The 16080-nt window shown below is 48.3% G+C and overlaps 1 protein-coding gene across 1 annotated transcript in view; it reads left to right on the forward strand.

The window, feature by feature from the left end:
• Positions 1-16080, forward strand: part of COL4A6 (collagen type IV alpha 6 chain) — a 394923-nt gene that overhangs the window by 374040 nt on the left and 4803 nt on the right. The window contains exons 31-44 of the mRNA XM_081042634.1: positions 234-359; positions 831-1012; positions 2780-2843; positions 3514-3588; positions 4757-4864; positions 4958-5065; positions 5627-5698; positions 6029-6154; positions 10435-10551; positions 10881-11042; positions 11251-11349; positions 12936-13082; positions 13796-13912; positions 15376-15567. Coding sequence (XP_080898760.1) covers positions 234-359; positions 831-1012; positions 2780-2843; positions 3514-3588; positions 4757-4864; positions 4958-5065; positions 5627-5698; positions 6029-6154; positions 10435-10551; positions 10881-11042; positions 11251-11349; positions 12936-13082; positions 13796-13912; positions 15376-15567 — 1695 coding nt within the window. The remainder of the gene's footprint in view (positions 1-233; positions 360-830; positions 1013-2779; positions 2844-3513; positions 3589-4756; positions 4865-4957; positions 5066-5626; positions 5699-6028; positions 6155-10434; positions 10552-10880; positions 11043-11250; positions 11350-12935; positions 13083-13795; positions 13913-15375; positions 15568-16080) is intronic.

The following is a 16080-nucleotide window of genomic DNA, read 5'->3' on the forward strand; positions in this document are numbered from 1 at the left end:
TGCTCAACAGAGGAGGGTCGAAAGTTGTTGGTGGAGTTTGGGCTTGTCAAAGGAGAGGGCATGCACATAAATGCAAAGTTGTGGAAACGGGGGCAGGGAAAAAGCTGGAAGGGGGGGGCCTTCCCCCTTCCATAAGGGGGTCCTGGGGCTGGTGCTGATATGAAAGTCAGCCCATTCCTGACCCCATGTCTAAGCTCCTTCTTAGGCGGATCTCGTGATTTCCATCCCTGCAGGAGACAGAGGCGACCCAGGGCCAGTGGGAATTCCCAGTCCAAGACCCCCAATGCTGAACCTCCAATTCAAAGGAGACAAAGGCTCATGGGGCTCCCCAGGACCCAATGGATTTCCTGGACCCAGAGGTACTGGGGCAAGGAATGGGCAGGAGGAATGTTCAAGAAAGTTTTTACAACCAAACTCAACTTCCTTCCTAAGGAAAAGCCCCGCAGTACAAGGCATCCCAGAGCGGCAATGTGAATGGCGGCAGAGGGTCCAGAGAGCCTGCCTTCCCTGAGCCTAAGGGGTGCCTGGACCTTGAGACTGCCGATTTGCATTGCCGCTGTGTAACTGAGTTTTTGAACCACGGGCTGTTGTACCCTTGGATGAGCCTGGCAGATGGTGGGGCATGGGCACTGAGAAGCTTTCTCAGTGCTGGAACTGGGGTGACCCTGACTGGTGCCCTATAAGGCTGAAGACAGCACCCCACCCCCACCTCCACCTCCAAGCTAACAGTCCCCAAGCCTGCACTTTGCCTGCTTGTGACCCAGGGCACCTGGGGTAGCAGATTTTCTCTTGCCCAGAGTCTTTTTCAAAGCTGTTTGCTTCTTTCCCAGGTGACAAAGGAGAGGCTGGCCGCCCTGGGCCACCAGGCTTGCCTGGAGCTCCTGGATTCCCCAGCACCATCAAGGGACTTATTGGGAGACCAGGACTCCCTGGCTCCTCAGGACTACGGGGCTTACCAGGCCTAAAGGGGTCCCCTGGAATCTCGGGCTTCCCAGGAATGCCAGGAGAAAGTGTAAGTGTACCCAGATCTTTGTCTCCCTACCAGAGAAGCACCTCCATTGCAGGAGGACATGCCCCTACTCCCACCTTTCTGATCCTAGCCCCTTCCCCAGCTTACCCCAGACAAAGCCCTCTCCTTGAGTCTGACAGTTCTTCCCATCTTTTCCTGAACATCCCCTCCTCTGGGCCTTTGTTCATGCGCTCTCCCCCATGACACAGACTTCCTCCTCTGCAGTTGTCTAATGCCTGCACATCCTTCAGGCCCCAGCCCAGACACCTGCTCCTCCAGGAGTCCCTGAGTCCCCACCGTGCTGGCACACTCTCCTTCTCACTGCTTATATCGGTTCTCATTGGTTCTGGTCTCCTCAATGAGATTGTTAGGGCTTGATAACGAGAACTGCACCTTACACGCTTTTTTGGTCTGCTTCCCACAGCCAGCATCCCACGTTATTTGGCACATCATAAGAATTCAGTACAGACTTCCTGATGTTTTGATTTCAGAAGGTCTTTATTGCCTCCACAAGAGACAACAACTGGCAAAGAATCAAACCCAGCTTCTCTGGGTTCTTCAAAGGCAGGGTGGTAGGCTTAGCAATGAGACAGACTTGGGTTTGAATCTCAGCTCCATCACTCATTAGCTCTGTGATTTCGTGCATATCGCTTCACTTGCCTGAGCCCCACTGTTCTCATCTGTAAAAGATGGGAATAATATTCAAACCTCCTTCAGACAGTAGTGAGGATTAAGTGAGATGATAGATGTAAATCACTTAGCATTGTGTCTGGTGTATGGCAGGCTCTGAATAAATAGTAGCATTAATAGGAGCAGTGGTGAGGGTTCTAAATGAACCAGATCACGGAACACCCATGCCCCCTGAAGGCAAAGTCCATGTCCTCCAGAAGTGTCAGTCCATCTGGTGGAGAGAAAACACACACACACACACACACACACACACACACACACACACACACACACACACACCCGGAGTAACTACAAAAGAAATAGTCTCAATTGGATGGTCCTGGCTACTCACACACTGGGAAGGGGTGTTCCGGGTGGTGACCTAGTGAGCACAGTGACCCAGTCCAGAATTCAGACTCTGTCCCAGACACTGGGTCGCAAGTGTCTTTACTGGGAACATGTCAAAATGAATCAAAAACATACCAGATACCAGGGAAGAACTGTACTGGTGCCAGCTGACATGCCCACTTGCCAGATTCCTGTCGTGTGTTGGACATTAGCCAGTGAAGCAGTTTTTTCCCGTGAAAATGGTAACACTGGCCCCAATTCAGTCTCCAGTACCTGTGCACATACAGCCTGGTATGTTCCCTGCTGCACCTCCATTTGCGGGCTAGCGAAGCAGCCGTTTCCCTCGTGCGTAACCGCTCCAGAGCTTTGCCAGGGGGCAGTGGTAGCCGGCCATCTACACAGCACTCCAAGTGCCTGGCTTGACTGTCATGTACCATATTTTCTAAGAGACTTGCTAGAATAGCCACACTTGGTTTCCCAAGATCCCAACTTTAATAGGCATTAGGAAGTTATGAATGACAAAACTAAGGTTAATCTGCAGATCTGATCCCTCCCCTAAAAACCCTAAGTATGAGTTTCTGCCCTGTGCTCATCCCTTTCCCCTCTGCAGGATGTCAGTTCCCCCGAGCCCTGGTCCACTCCTGCAGAGTACGTGATAGACATCTCTAAGGCAGGGGCTCAGGGAAAGGAGGGTGTGAGGGTGGGAGGCCCTGAGCTCTGGGCAGAAATAATGATTCTCATATTGCTTTGAAGGGTTCCCAGGGTCTCAGTGGATCTCCTGGGCTCCCTGGAGCATCTGGCCTCCCAGGTTTAAAAGGTAAGGAGCATTTTCTTTTGATGTGTTTTTCCAGAGAAGGTGAATTTCTAGCAGGCCTAGGACTTTCCTGGGGGTGGGGGGTGGGATCACTATGTTTAGGGGGAAGTGAGTCGATTTATGTTTCCCCTTTGACCAAACCCCCTTGGCAGTCTTTGTTCCTCTAAGACCTGTGACAAACTGTGGTGTGACCCCACCTGACTTCCAGACTCGGCAGCAGAGGAGGACCTCAGCTCCAGACAGTCTCTTCCCCTGCTGAACCCAGCCCACTGGGCAGGGAAAAGTCCCATCCTTGCTGTCATCATTGTTTCATTCTGGTGATGTTTTAGGGCCCTTTCTTTTATCTTCTCTGCCCATACTAACTAAGCCTAGTGATGTGTTTCCCAAAGCTGCATGTAGCAGCATTTCATGACAGTAGCCTTTGTTGGTGATTGGTTACCTTTGTTGGTGATTGGTTACCTTTGTTGGCCAATCACCAACAAAGGTAACCAATCACCAACAAAGGCTACTGTCATGAAATGCTGCTACATGCAGCTTTTACCCAATGGGTAATTTGGTCAAGGAGCTCCTCTGGCTTACTGAATCTGAAAAGATTTTGCCTTCAAAAGATCTCCTTGCTACAAAATGAGCTAAAGCTTTTCCTGACCATTTGAACAATACTTCATATCCCCAGGAGATCAAGGCCAGACACTTGGACTTGCTGGTAGCCTAGGACCCAAGGGACAACCTGGGGAACCCGGTGTGGAAGGTAAGGCAGCAGTACTCTTGTCTCATGTGTCGCACCGATGCCTCAAAACTGAGGACTGGAAAGAATTTTAGAGGCCAACCCCAAGTTCTGCAACTTCTTCTATCTAGTGCAGAAAAACTCCTGCCTCACATGTGTCCACTCACAGGCATCCCACAGTTTTCCCCAAGCAAACCAGCCTACTCTATTTTCAAGACTCACAAAATTATGGGATAAGTCTAAGACCTTTGGGATAATGGTGTCCACCCACTTAGTTTATAGGTATCTAAACCCCTTCTCAAATATTTCCACCCATTGCTCCTACTTCTGGGGGCAATCAGAACAAGTTTACTTACTTTTCTTTTTTTCTTTTTTAATCAAAGCTTACTGGGATGACAATTGTTAGCAAAGTTACATAGATTTCAGGTGTACAATTCTGTCATATATCATCTATATCTCACATTGTGTGTTCACCACCCAGAGTCAGTTCTCTTTCCATCACCATATATTTGATCCCATTTACCCTCACCTACCCCCTTTCCGCCCCCCTTATCCTCTGGTAACCACTAAACTATTGTCTATGTCTGCGAGTTTTTGTTTCCTCACTTGTTTGTCTTGTTCTTTCGTTGTTTTCAGTTTTATATACCACATATCAGTGAAACCATATGGTTCTCTACTTTTTCTGACTTATTTCACTCAGCATCATAATCTCAAGATCCATCCATGTTGTCGCAAATGGTATTATTTCAACTTTTTTTATGGCCGAATAGTATTCCATTGTGTATATATACTACAACTTCTTCATCCATTCATCTATCGAAGGACACTTTGGTTGTTTCCATGTCTTGGCCACCGTAAACAAAGCTGCAATGAACATTGGAGCACTCGTGTTTTTATGGATAAATGTTTTCATATTTTTGAGGTAGATATCCAGGAGAGGGATTGCTGGGTCATATGGTAATTCTATTCTTAATTTTTCGAGGAACCTCCACACTGAAGTTTACTTACTTTTCAATTGGGCATCACCTTTCAAATGTGAAGACCGTTGCCACGATCTTCTACAGAGTTTCTTCATTGTACCTAGCTCCCTTAGCAGTTCAAGTAACTTCACCTTCCTACTCACCCTCTCTAATGGAGGAACACACTGCCCAAAATGTGACCTGATCATTCAGCATTTTTATTGATTTTGTAGGTATGAAAGGAAAAGCTGGACTGGTTGGTGACATAGGTTTCCCTGGAATTAAAGGTGACGATGGGAAAGTTGGTATTTCTGGAGATGTTGGGCGTCCTGGCTCCCCAGGTACCACATCACATGACAACTTTGTTCTGAAAAAGTTAGGACTACTTTCAAGCCTTTACCCATTCTGAACTTCTGCCTTGGTTTCACTTTTAGGACTTCCCGGGATTGGAGGTATGAGAGGAAATCCGGGGCTTCCAGGTTCTCCTGGCCACCCAGGGACACCTGGGCCTCTGGGCCCCCCTGGCCTAATAGGAACTAAAGGTATGTGTATTTGGGAGAAGGCAGTGAGGGAAAGGGTCCTTCTTTCAAAAAGGGACAGCAACTACTTTATATTAAGAGACAGTAGCTGGGATTAAGCCATATCAGGAGAGTCCTTGACTGGGCCACGTGAAGGAAAACGGGAAAGGAGGATGGGGAGTAAAAAAGGAAGGCAAGCATGAATGAGAAGAGGAGAACATGGACTCTGTGGAGAGAAAAGCTATGAAGGAAGGTCATTGCCCTGGCATACATAGCCTTTCCCTGACTTACGAGATTGGGCAGCGCGTCCCTGGGAGCTGGCAACTCCAAGTTCTTCTTAAAGAAACCTAATTATCTGCCACCCCACTCTTAAACTATATTGTTTTCTAATAAGAGTCAGGAAAACCTAGGATCAAGGGTTTAGGTTAGCAGTGGTCTAGTCTCCCTTAGGGCATTAAGTAATGCTTCAAGAAAGACTGTGACCTTTAAAATGAGAACTTTGCAGTGCCCTTGGGGACAGGACCTTTTGCTGACCCTTCATGATTCAGAGTTGCCGGAGCCATTTCTGATGTTCTCTCCCCTCAGGTTATCCTGGAGTTCTTGGTTTGCACGGACTAAACGGGCTTCCAGGAAGCAAAGGAAACCAAGGAGCTCCAGGTAAGGAAGACCCTCAAGGGCAAGGAGGAGAGCAACAACTCTTCCAGAAGACTGGCGGGGACTGTCTATGAGTTCTCTGCTGTGGTATATCCCGTATCTTTGGAGTCATAGATCTCCTTGCTAGCCCCCAATTTGGGGAAACGTGATGTAGGGAGGAAGGAAGATGGGGTTTCTCCTACCTGAATGATCTCTCCTTCCTGTTTTTTTCAGGCAGGCCCCCAGCAAGTGAGCTAGGCATGAGGGCCTCACCCCCATTCAGTTCTGTCTCTTTCTCTCTCTCTCTCTCTCTCTCTCTCTCTCTCTCTCTCTCTCTCTCTCATCTCCTCCTAGGTCCTAGTATAACTGGTGTGCCAGGGCCAGCTGGCCTGCCTGGTCCCAAAGGTGAAAAAGGTTCTCCAGGAATTAGCAACGGAGCCCCAGGGAAACCAGGCATGAAAGGACAAAGTGGTGGCCGAGGTAAGTGAGCCCAAGTCAGGTCTTGTAGAAGCTGTGTAAGGCCTGGCTGGGGAGCCAGGGGTGGGGTTCATCAGGGCCATGCAGCTCACAGGGTTGTGCTGTGTGTGTCTCCACATCTCTGGGAATCTCAGAACCCAGTGCAACTGATGACGCTGAGAAAGAGAGGGTAGGCCATGCCTAGTGTTTTCTTGGGAAGGGGAGTCAGGGAGCAGTTCAGAGAGTCCCCTCTAGCCTCCAGAGTCTCTCGCACTCTCCCTTATTTAACCTCAGGACCTTTCTTGCACACATGGCCAGAGTCTAGGTTTAATGGTCCTGAGGGACAGGCCTTGTCCACTTAGCAAGAGAACCTCAGTGTCCAGTGTAGATGGCACTCCCAGGGCCCAGGGGAGGCAGTGTAGCTACTGGAAGGAGCCCAAGACTAAGAAGATACATTTCTCCCTAGGACAGGCACACAGCAGGCACTCAATTAGGATTTGTTGGGATTACTAGAAAGCAAGTTTCATCCTAGTCTCAGACCCTGACTCATCACGTGGTCTGAGCCTCTCTTTCCCTACCTCTCAAATAGTGAGAATGAATTCTGTTTCTTTAACTCTCCTTAGGAATGTTCTGAAGACCCACATATATCCCACTCACTGTAAAAGAGGAAATGAATTGGGTGTAGCATCATGGCTAAGAGTATGGGCTCTGAAGTCAGACCACTGGATTCAAATTCCAGCTCCACCTCTTACTAGCTGTATAACCTTGAACAAGGAAGTTACTTGTCCCTCGATCCCAAATGAACCCTTAGTTGTCCTTTTCTGTAAAATGGGCCTAATAAGAGAATCTACCTCAGAGGTTTGGTGAGGAATCAGTGAGGGCTGAGGTAATGTATGTGAAAGCACTTAGCAGAGTGTCTGGCACATAGTAGGTACTCAAGAAATGTTGGCCATTATATCATTACAAGAGGGAAAATCCTATTTGCAAAATGTTCTGTTCCTCATAGTTCTGGGGCCTGAGGTTCCACCACATTTTATTTGCATGTTTGTATTAATGTATGTATGTTTTCCAGGAACTATATTCACACATTAATTCATTTCCTGCTGTATTTTATACTGATGCATCTCCTGTCTCAGTGTTTATTCTTCCCTTTGGTCTGGACCAACCTGTTCTTTCCTGAAAGCCAGCAGTTTCTCCAGAATGAGGGCTCGAACAGGGTCTGAGCCTGTGGGGAAATTGTGTGGCTACTTTCACAGGAGATAGAGAAGAGGGGGGCCAGATAGAAGCACAGGGGCATTGCCTTTTCTGTTTTCAGATCTTTCCAGTGAATGCCTGGTCATTAAATTATTCATTTCCTTTAGCTATCTGAGGTAATAAAATCACAATTACAAACACAGTAAACAACACATGTCAAGATGGATACATTTCAGGAACATAATGCTGAGGGGGAAAAAAGCAAGTCACAGAGGAATATGTTTGGTATGATTCCATTGCTAAATGTTTATAAATAAGCAAAAACAACCAATATATTGTTTAAGGATACAAATATGCATGGCCAAACTGTGATGAAGAGGGAATGATGAACACAAAATTCAGGAGTGGTTGCCTCTGAGAGGGAGGGAAGTTGGTGGGATCTGTGAAAGGCAGGCAAACGTAACGCTATCTTCTTTTTCTTAAATAATTGGGTGGTTGGAACAGATGTTCATTGTATCTGGATTATTTTTTATATATGATTTGTAGATATTCTTCTGCTCTTCTCAATATCTAATTAAAACAATTTGTTTTAAAAGAATATAGCAAATATCATAACCCCCACATGGGAACTATCTCTGACTTGATCATAGAAATCAAGAGTAAAACGAAGATTTACCCCTAAGGAAACTTCCTAAAGCAATCCCGAACCCTGCACTACCTTTATCTAAATCATTTGAAAGTACACCATTTTCATATTTGCACTAAATATTTGCAGGCTGCATTTGTATGTTTAGGGTATTTTAGGGCTCTGACACTGGCACAAGTTGGAAAAATATGCCATCTTGCATTTTCATGTGCTCATTTAAAGTGTCTTATTCTCAAGCAAAGAAATGCATGAGCTTTTTTTTTTTTTTTAACCTGAGGTCAGTAGTACCTTTCTTTCAGGTTTAATAGTAAATTGGTATAATTATAAAATCAAGAAACAGGTCAAAAGAGGAGGTGGCTCCAAAAACTGAGATGGGAATAATTATCTGTGCTGCTCACATTTACTCTACTATATGTGGTATCTCACGTAGTGGTTTTACATAATTTCAGCATGCAGTTTGTATTTTTTGTGTTTTTTTTTCCAGAAAGAAAAATGTCTTTCTTTTCAGATTTTCACTTTTGTGAAAAAGAAAAAGACCTCAAAGGTCCATCAAGAGATAATTGATAATATTAAAATTAGCACCATGTGGCTTTGGAACTGGTTTTTCTTTGTATTTTTATTGTCCTGAATTGGAGACTTTACTTGAAATTTGTTTTTTTACTTCACTATATTTCCTCATCATTCAATTAATTAATGAGCTGTTTAAAACACCTGAATTAACCAATCTACCACCTTTCTTTACAAGTTTTCATGGGGTTGCTATTCCTTACCTAAATGTGAGAAGTTCAGCATGAATATAGTTGGCTTTTCTTGTCAGAAAAATAAAATGCAAGACAAATATTTTTGGATTTTGTTGTCACAAACAAAAAATAAGAATCTCAACCATGAGAACACTTTATCAAGCAGTTTGAATCTATTTTTCTTCATTTGAATATCTTCTAGAATATACCAAAGTAATGCATTTCTTCCATGCTAAAAGTATAATATGAACTTCTACATTTGTTTGTGTGGCTTTGATACCCTGTTTCCCCGAAAATAAGACCTACCCGGACCATCAGCTCTAATGCGTCTTTTGGAGCAAAAATTAATATAAGACCTGGTCTTACAGTATATTATATTATATAAGACCCGGTCTTATAGTAAAATAAGATCGGGTCTGTCATGCAGGGCGGCCTGCGGGGTCTCAGCTCCCGCTCCCCACATAAGAACGCAGGACATGGTGAGGTCAAAAAGGAACACCCACGGAGCCATTGGTAGGGAAGTCATATCACTATGGTCTCACTGGAGGCTGGGTTTACATGACGTGCGACCTGCTGTCCGCTTTGCTGCCAACCGACCGACTCTCCTTCACTCTCCTTCACTCTCCTCAGCTCCCCTCTGTAGCCTCGGCAGTTATATCAGTGGCCAATGGCTCACTGATTACAGCTGACGGCCATCCGATCACAGTTGATGGCCATTTACTACCCGAGCCAGCACCTTTCTATGTGAGGCCGAGAGCCTGGAAACTGCTTTCTGGGGTTCTGTCCCCACAGGGTCTTATATTAATTTTTGCTTCAAAAGACGCATTAGAGCTGATGGTCTGGCTAGGTCTTATTTTCGGGAAAACACAGCATGCTTTTCCATCAAGATTATCATCTACACATTCAATCTGTGCATATTAAATAAATCTTCTGTCATCTGTTGAAATTTTTGGTTTTGAACATATTATAATAGAAATCATTCCATAAACTGAAAATATGGAAAGCAATATTAAAATCTGAGCAAGCATTCTGTGTCCACTCTAATAAATGGCTATTCTTTGTGGCCCAGAAAGGGGAAGGGATTTAGTACAGAGAGACTTGTTCTAGGCAATTAAGCAAGCATTGAGCTAATATCAGGAATTACCTATAAAAATGTTTTCCAGTTTGTCTGGAAGACCCACAGAAGTTAGCCCTAGAAGACAGAGGGAGGCACAGCACCCTTGCTGCCTCCATTCTGGTCCAGCAGGTGTCTGTCCTGACTAGCTGGGGCCTGTACCCACCTCGACCTGTAACCTTTTCTGAGTAGCATCAGATATAACTGGCTAACTTAATGACATGTCGTGTAACAGGAACAATTACACATTTGAAAACCCTTTAGGAAACTTCAATTCCAGGTGCTGCAGTCATGCCATTTCTTCCTGATTTGGGGGAAATCTAAAGTATTTCCATTACCAATGAGGTTGGAGAGCTAGAGTTTTCCAAAGCTCTATCCCAATTAAATGCAGCACCTGCTGGGAGGGGGAGTCTCTGAACCCTGTCAGCTGCACTTGTCCTGGCTGCCAAGGTAGAATGAAGGGAGAAGAGCCCTCTGCTGGTGTCCACTGGACTGGCAGCTACTTAACCCATTCCATTTCCTCTGTGTGAACTTCCATTTTTTCTGAGAAAGCCCGGCCCTTTCCTGGGCACACAAAGTCCATGCAGCCCCTTTTATTTGTTCTTTGCAGGTTTGCCAGGTCTCCAGGGCCCAGCTGGTCCCCCCGGTGCCCAAGGCCTCTCCTTGCCCTCAGTCATAGCAGGACAGCCTGGTGACCCAGGGCAACCAGGCCTAGATGGAGAAAGAGGTAAAGACAGAAAGCCCAAAAGAGGGCTGGCCATCGCCTTTAGTCTGGAGTTTGGGGAGGTCCCATATACAACTCAGCCCTATCCCTATTGCTGGACATGCATGGGCCTGCTCACCCTCACATCCCTGCCCCAGCAGGGATGTGGGGTTGGGGACAGGCTGCATTTTGCTAGAAGGGTTTGGGAAGAGCTGGGCACTGGGACCCCAAAGGCAGTGAGGTAACATTGTCTGCCCTGGGGATGGGCTTTGGCTTCCTATCAGTGCCAAGCCTTTCAGCAGTAGTCACTTCCTGCTCACCGGCCCTCACCCCTCTTCCCATTTCATCCCTAGGCCGCCCAGGCCCCCCGGGGCCCCCAGGTCCCCCTGGACCATCCTCGGGTAAAGGTGACCCTGGAGACACTGGCTTCCCTGGAATTCCTGGCCCTAAAGGGCCCAAGGGAGACCAAGGAATTCCAGGTTTCTCTGGACTCCCTGGAGAGCTAGGACTGAAAGGTATGAGTACTTGCTTGGCTGGCTATTGGGCTCTTTTCCACTCCACAGTCAGACGTGCATCCTTCCTGCAGCCCTGTGAAGAGAGGCCAGCTGAAAATGCTCTCCCCGCCTTCACCTCTGCCTCCACCCCTACCACCAGCACCCTCTCCCCCTTCCCACCAGCACTACCATGACAGGCCCTGACTTGCTTTCCTTTGGACTTTGCCAGGCATGAGAGGTGAGCCTGGTTTCATGGGGACTCCAGGCAAGGTCGGGCCACCTGGAGATCCAGGATTTCCCGGGATGAAGGGGAAGGCAGGGCCAAGAGGTGAGTTCAGAGCATGTGCCTGGCTGATCCTGAGCTCAAGGGAGGGGTACAGGGGTAACAATCCTTTAGGAGTCACTGCGTACCACGCCAGGGAAGCCTGGATGCCTGAACCAGCTGGATCAAGCTCCTCCAGGGAGGCAGTTTCTCCACCTTGAGGATACCTCTGCCTCCATCAGCTCCCCAGACTGAAGGCCACTGCTGCCTCGCTACCATGGATCCTGCCCCTGGTCTCCCCTCTCTGCATTAGTGGGCATTAGGCTTGCACTCAGATCACCACTCACTCATTTGCTCGAAGCAGAAATGAAGGAGCATGCTTTACCAGTAGCCCCCTCACTCACACACACCTAATCCATTAGCAAGCCCTGAGGGTTGTCTCCTGTCTCCTAAATGTGCCTGCATCCATTCACCTCTCATGACCTCCACCGCTACCACCCAGGCCCAAGCCACCAACATTCCCCACATGAATCACTGCAGTGACCTGCTAACTGGTCTCTCCATTAACCTTGTGCACCTCCCCCAACAATTATTTCTCCACACAGTGGTCAGAGAGATCATATACAAACTTAAATCATCCACTGTGTTCCCATGGTGTAGGAATAAACTATGACCACAAAGTCCTATGTGATGCCCCCCTCTTCGTCCTCATCACCAGCTCTTCTCTTTTGCAGCTCACTGTGCTCTTGCCACAATAGCCTCTCAGTTATCCAAAATCATCCAGCCCAAGGGCCTTGGTACATGCTAATTCTGTTTCTTGGACTACTCTTGCCCTCCACCCCCTACCCCCAGCTCCTTCTAATGCTTTAATGGTCTCAGCTTAAATGTTACTGCTTATAAGAAACCACTTAATCATTCTCTCTAAAGCAGGTTTTCCACCACATAGCCCCCTCTGCTCCATCCCACGATCACTGCATTTTTCCTTTCCTTCTTAGCACTTCTCACAATTTGCAGTAAGATTAGTGGTATTTGTCAGGTTATGCACTTTTCGTCTTTGTCACCAGACCATAACGTCCAAAAAGGTCTGTCTTGTTAGTGCTCTGCCCCCTGAGCTATCAGGGCCTAGCACATACTAGACACTCAAGAAATGCTTGTTCAATGAATTAGTAAGCAAATTGGCTTGTTTGTCTACTAATACTAAGCCAGCTGGCTGGGTTTACAGTCCTAGGCTATGATGCCAAATGAACAACTGGGGTTGGGGGCATCCCCTCAGCTTCCTTGGCACTGTATTCTGACCAGTGAGTGAGGAAACCAACCACCCTAGCCCTGGGCAAAGGCTCAGCCAACCATGTGTACAGCAAACATTTCCAGACTTGCCTACTATGCACCAGGCTGTGCTGGGCCCTGAGAAGACAAGATGAGTACAACCCAGCTCCTGCCCTCGAGGAGAAGCCAATCCAGTGGGGAGGTAGATGGGTAAAAAGGACCTTGTGTAAAGTGTGGAGAGAGCCATCCTGGCAGGATCCATCGGGGACAAACAGGAAGGGCAGAAAGCTGGCAATTGTGAGGCGGAAAGGAAGACGTGCAGGGACCAGCCCTGGCTGCCTCCTTGGCCTCCACCTGACATCTCCATTTCCTCCACCTGCCCACAGGCTTTTCGGGCCCCCGGGGTGCTGCTGGCCAAACACCAATTGCAGAAGCCATCCAGGCTCCTCCTGGACCCGTGGGTCTACCGGGCATCGATGGCATTCCTGGTTTCACAGGGGAACCTGGAGGTCAAGGCCCTGTAGGCCTACAAGGTGGGGATGGCTGCAGAGAATGGGATCTTCTCAGGGAGCTGAGATGGCTTTGGCTGAGAGGCTGAAGCAACTGGCTGGGAAGCCCAGCTCCAAGGGGGCACCTTCCTCAAGTGTTTCCTCTGCTCCCCTCAAAGCTGCTAAGCTTCTTGTCTGGAGGAAGGGCCAGAAGGGCCAGCAGTTGCACTCAACTTTAGATAATGAGCAGAGCATAGCAGCTACTGCAGACAGCTTGACCCTCACTAATGTGCTGCTGAGAGGAGGAGGGAATATGGTGGGGGGTGAAGAACAATGGAGAAAGCCAAGGGCTGGGGGACAGGAAAACTGGCTTCTGATTCCAGTGTTGCCCCAACTGGAGTAAGCTAGTGGTCTCTTTGAACCTCCGTATCCTCATTTCTGACATGGGATGCCAGCAGTGGCCCTGCATTCCTCCCAGCAATGCTGGGAGGATGAGAGGAAGGGAGGAGGAAATGAGTGTGAACGGACTCAGAAGGGTTAAGTTTCTGAACTTCTTAACCCTTCTTAACCCTTCTGGGCACCCAGATGCCCAGACATCTGGAGGCTCAGCCTTGAGCTCAGTATGTGCTCCAACATGATGGCCAGTGCGCCCTCTCCTGATGAGTCCTGAACATGACATACGATTCCTCTGTCTCCAGGGAGGGCTCGTCCAGACCCTGCACATTGAGTACCCCGCTGCGGGGCTTCTATTTTTGCAGGCTCCAAAGGTTTACCTGGCATCCCTGGCAAAGATGGCCTCAGCGGGCTTCCTGGATCACCTGGGGCTCTTGGTGATCCTGGTGTCCCTGGAATGCAAGGCCCTCCAGGATTTGAAGGTTTGGCCATGTGGGCACTAGGGGGCAGAGGGCTTCTGTGAGGTTTTGAGGCTTGGGGGTGAGTCAAAATTTCAAATCTGAGAATTGGGAAATGTGGTAAAGCTGGACACTACCAGGAAGCTGTAAAACTGAGCTCTAATCCATTCACTTCCTTAACCCGCTCTGAGCCTGTACAGGATTAGAGCTCTACATTTCTGAAGATAAATAACTCTTCCAAATCCTTTTCCGGGTTCTCTTCCAGATCCAAAGAGCTGTGACTCTCTTCTGTAGCATGGTCCCCCCCTGCCCTGCACTTCCCCTTTTCTACCCAGGAATTCTGCCATGGGTGGGAGGTGGGTGGTTCAAGGGATAAGAAAATTTGAGATCAGGTATGGCTGTTCTGCTACTTAGCTCCCATTTTAAATATCAGAGACGGCAAACCAGTTGTCGTGAGTAGAGAACGGTTCTGAGGCTTGGTGGGAAAGTGGTATGATCACCTACCGAGGGTGGGAGGGGGGTTGTAATTTAGCCTTGCTAACCCCAACTCTGCTTTTGCCGCCTCTGATTTAGCGGGTTATCTCCTATGAGAGCATGCCAGGTCAGCCCAGGAAGTGGCCCCCTCTGCCCCTTTTCCCCTCGTAGACCCAAGACTAGATGACTGTGGGAGAGAAGCCGGATAATGAGCTTTTTAAAAATGGGGACTCTGTAACCAGAGACAGTAGTCCCCCGTTATTCACGGGGGGTACATTCGGAACCCCCAGTGGGTGCCTGAAACTACAGATAGTACTTAATTCCCTATATACCGCTTTTCTCCTGCACATGCAGACTTATGATAAAGCTGAATTTATAAATTAGGCACAGTGAGAGATTAACAGTAACTGAACATGAAATCGAACAATTATAATAAAATACTATAATAAAAGGTATGTGAATGGCTTTGGGGCCATTATTTAGTAAAGTAAGGGTCACTTGAACACAAGCACTGTGACACTGCGGCAGTTCATCTGAGAACCGAGGTGATTACTAAGTGACTAACGCACGGGGAGCGTGCACAGCGCGCAGACGCTGCACAAAGGGATGATTCCCATCCCAGGCAGGATGGGGTGGGCGGCACAAGATTTCACCACGCTACTCAGAACGGCACACAATTGGAAACTTATGTATTGTTTATTTCTGAAATTTTCCTTTTAATATTTTCGGACTGTGGTTGACCGTGGTTAACTGAAACCTCAGAAAGTGAAACCCCAGATAAGGGGGGGCCTGCGATGCATCTGAGTTGATGTTCTAACTCTACCACTTACTAGCGTGGGAACTCTGAGCCTCAGTTTCCTCATTTACAAATTGGGATGAGGGGGTTGTTGTGAGGATTGAGTAAGCTAACACATGCACCTAAAGCGCCCTGCTCAATGCTTGGCCCAAAGTGAGTAACTACTGGTGTTACTGGCTGCACCTGGCTCACCGCTTTTCCGCTCTTTCCCTCTTAGGACCTCCAGGGAAACAGGGCCCCTTCGGGAGGACAGGATTGCCTGGACAGAGCGTGAGAGTGGGCTACACCTTGGTGAAGCACAGCCAGTCAGAACAGGTGCCCCTGTGCCCCGCCGGGATGAGCCAGCTGTGGGTGGGTTACAGCTTGCTGTTCGTGGAGGGGCAGGAGAAAGCCCACAACCAGGACTTAGGTAGGTACCGACTCTGCCAGCCAGCCCTGGCCATCTGTGGGGACAGAGCCCCAGAAAGCAGTTTCCAGGCTCTCGGCCTCACATAGAAAGGTGCTGGCTCAGGTAGTAAATGACCATCAACTGTGATTGGATGGCCATCAGCTGTGGCTAGTTGGCCGTCAGCTGTAACCAGTGAGCCATTGGCCACTGATAAAACGGCCGTGGCTACGCTAGCATGAGAAATGGGGGCTAGCAAGATGATGGTGGCTGAGCTGGCAAGAGCAGATTGCAGCTAGCAAGGGGTCGGTTGGCAGGCAGAAAAGCGGACAGCAGGTCGCACGTCGTGTGAATCCAGCCTCCAGTGAGACCACAGTGGTATGACTCCCCTACCTATGGCTCCGTGGGTGTTCCTTTTTGGCCTAGCCACATCCTGCGTTCTTATGTGGGGAGCGGGAGCAGAGACCCCGCAGGCCGCCCTGCGTGACAAGTGGCGCCGCGAGCAGGGTCTCCTGCATGACACCATCTGTCCCCACA

The sequence above is a fragment of the Rhinolophus hipposideros genome, assembly GCF_964194185.1.
Source record: "Rhinolophus hipposideros genome assembly, chromosome: X".
NCBI lineage: Eukaryota > Metazoa > Chordata > Mammalia > Chiroptera > Rhinolophidae > Rhinolophus > Rhinolophus hipposideros.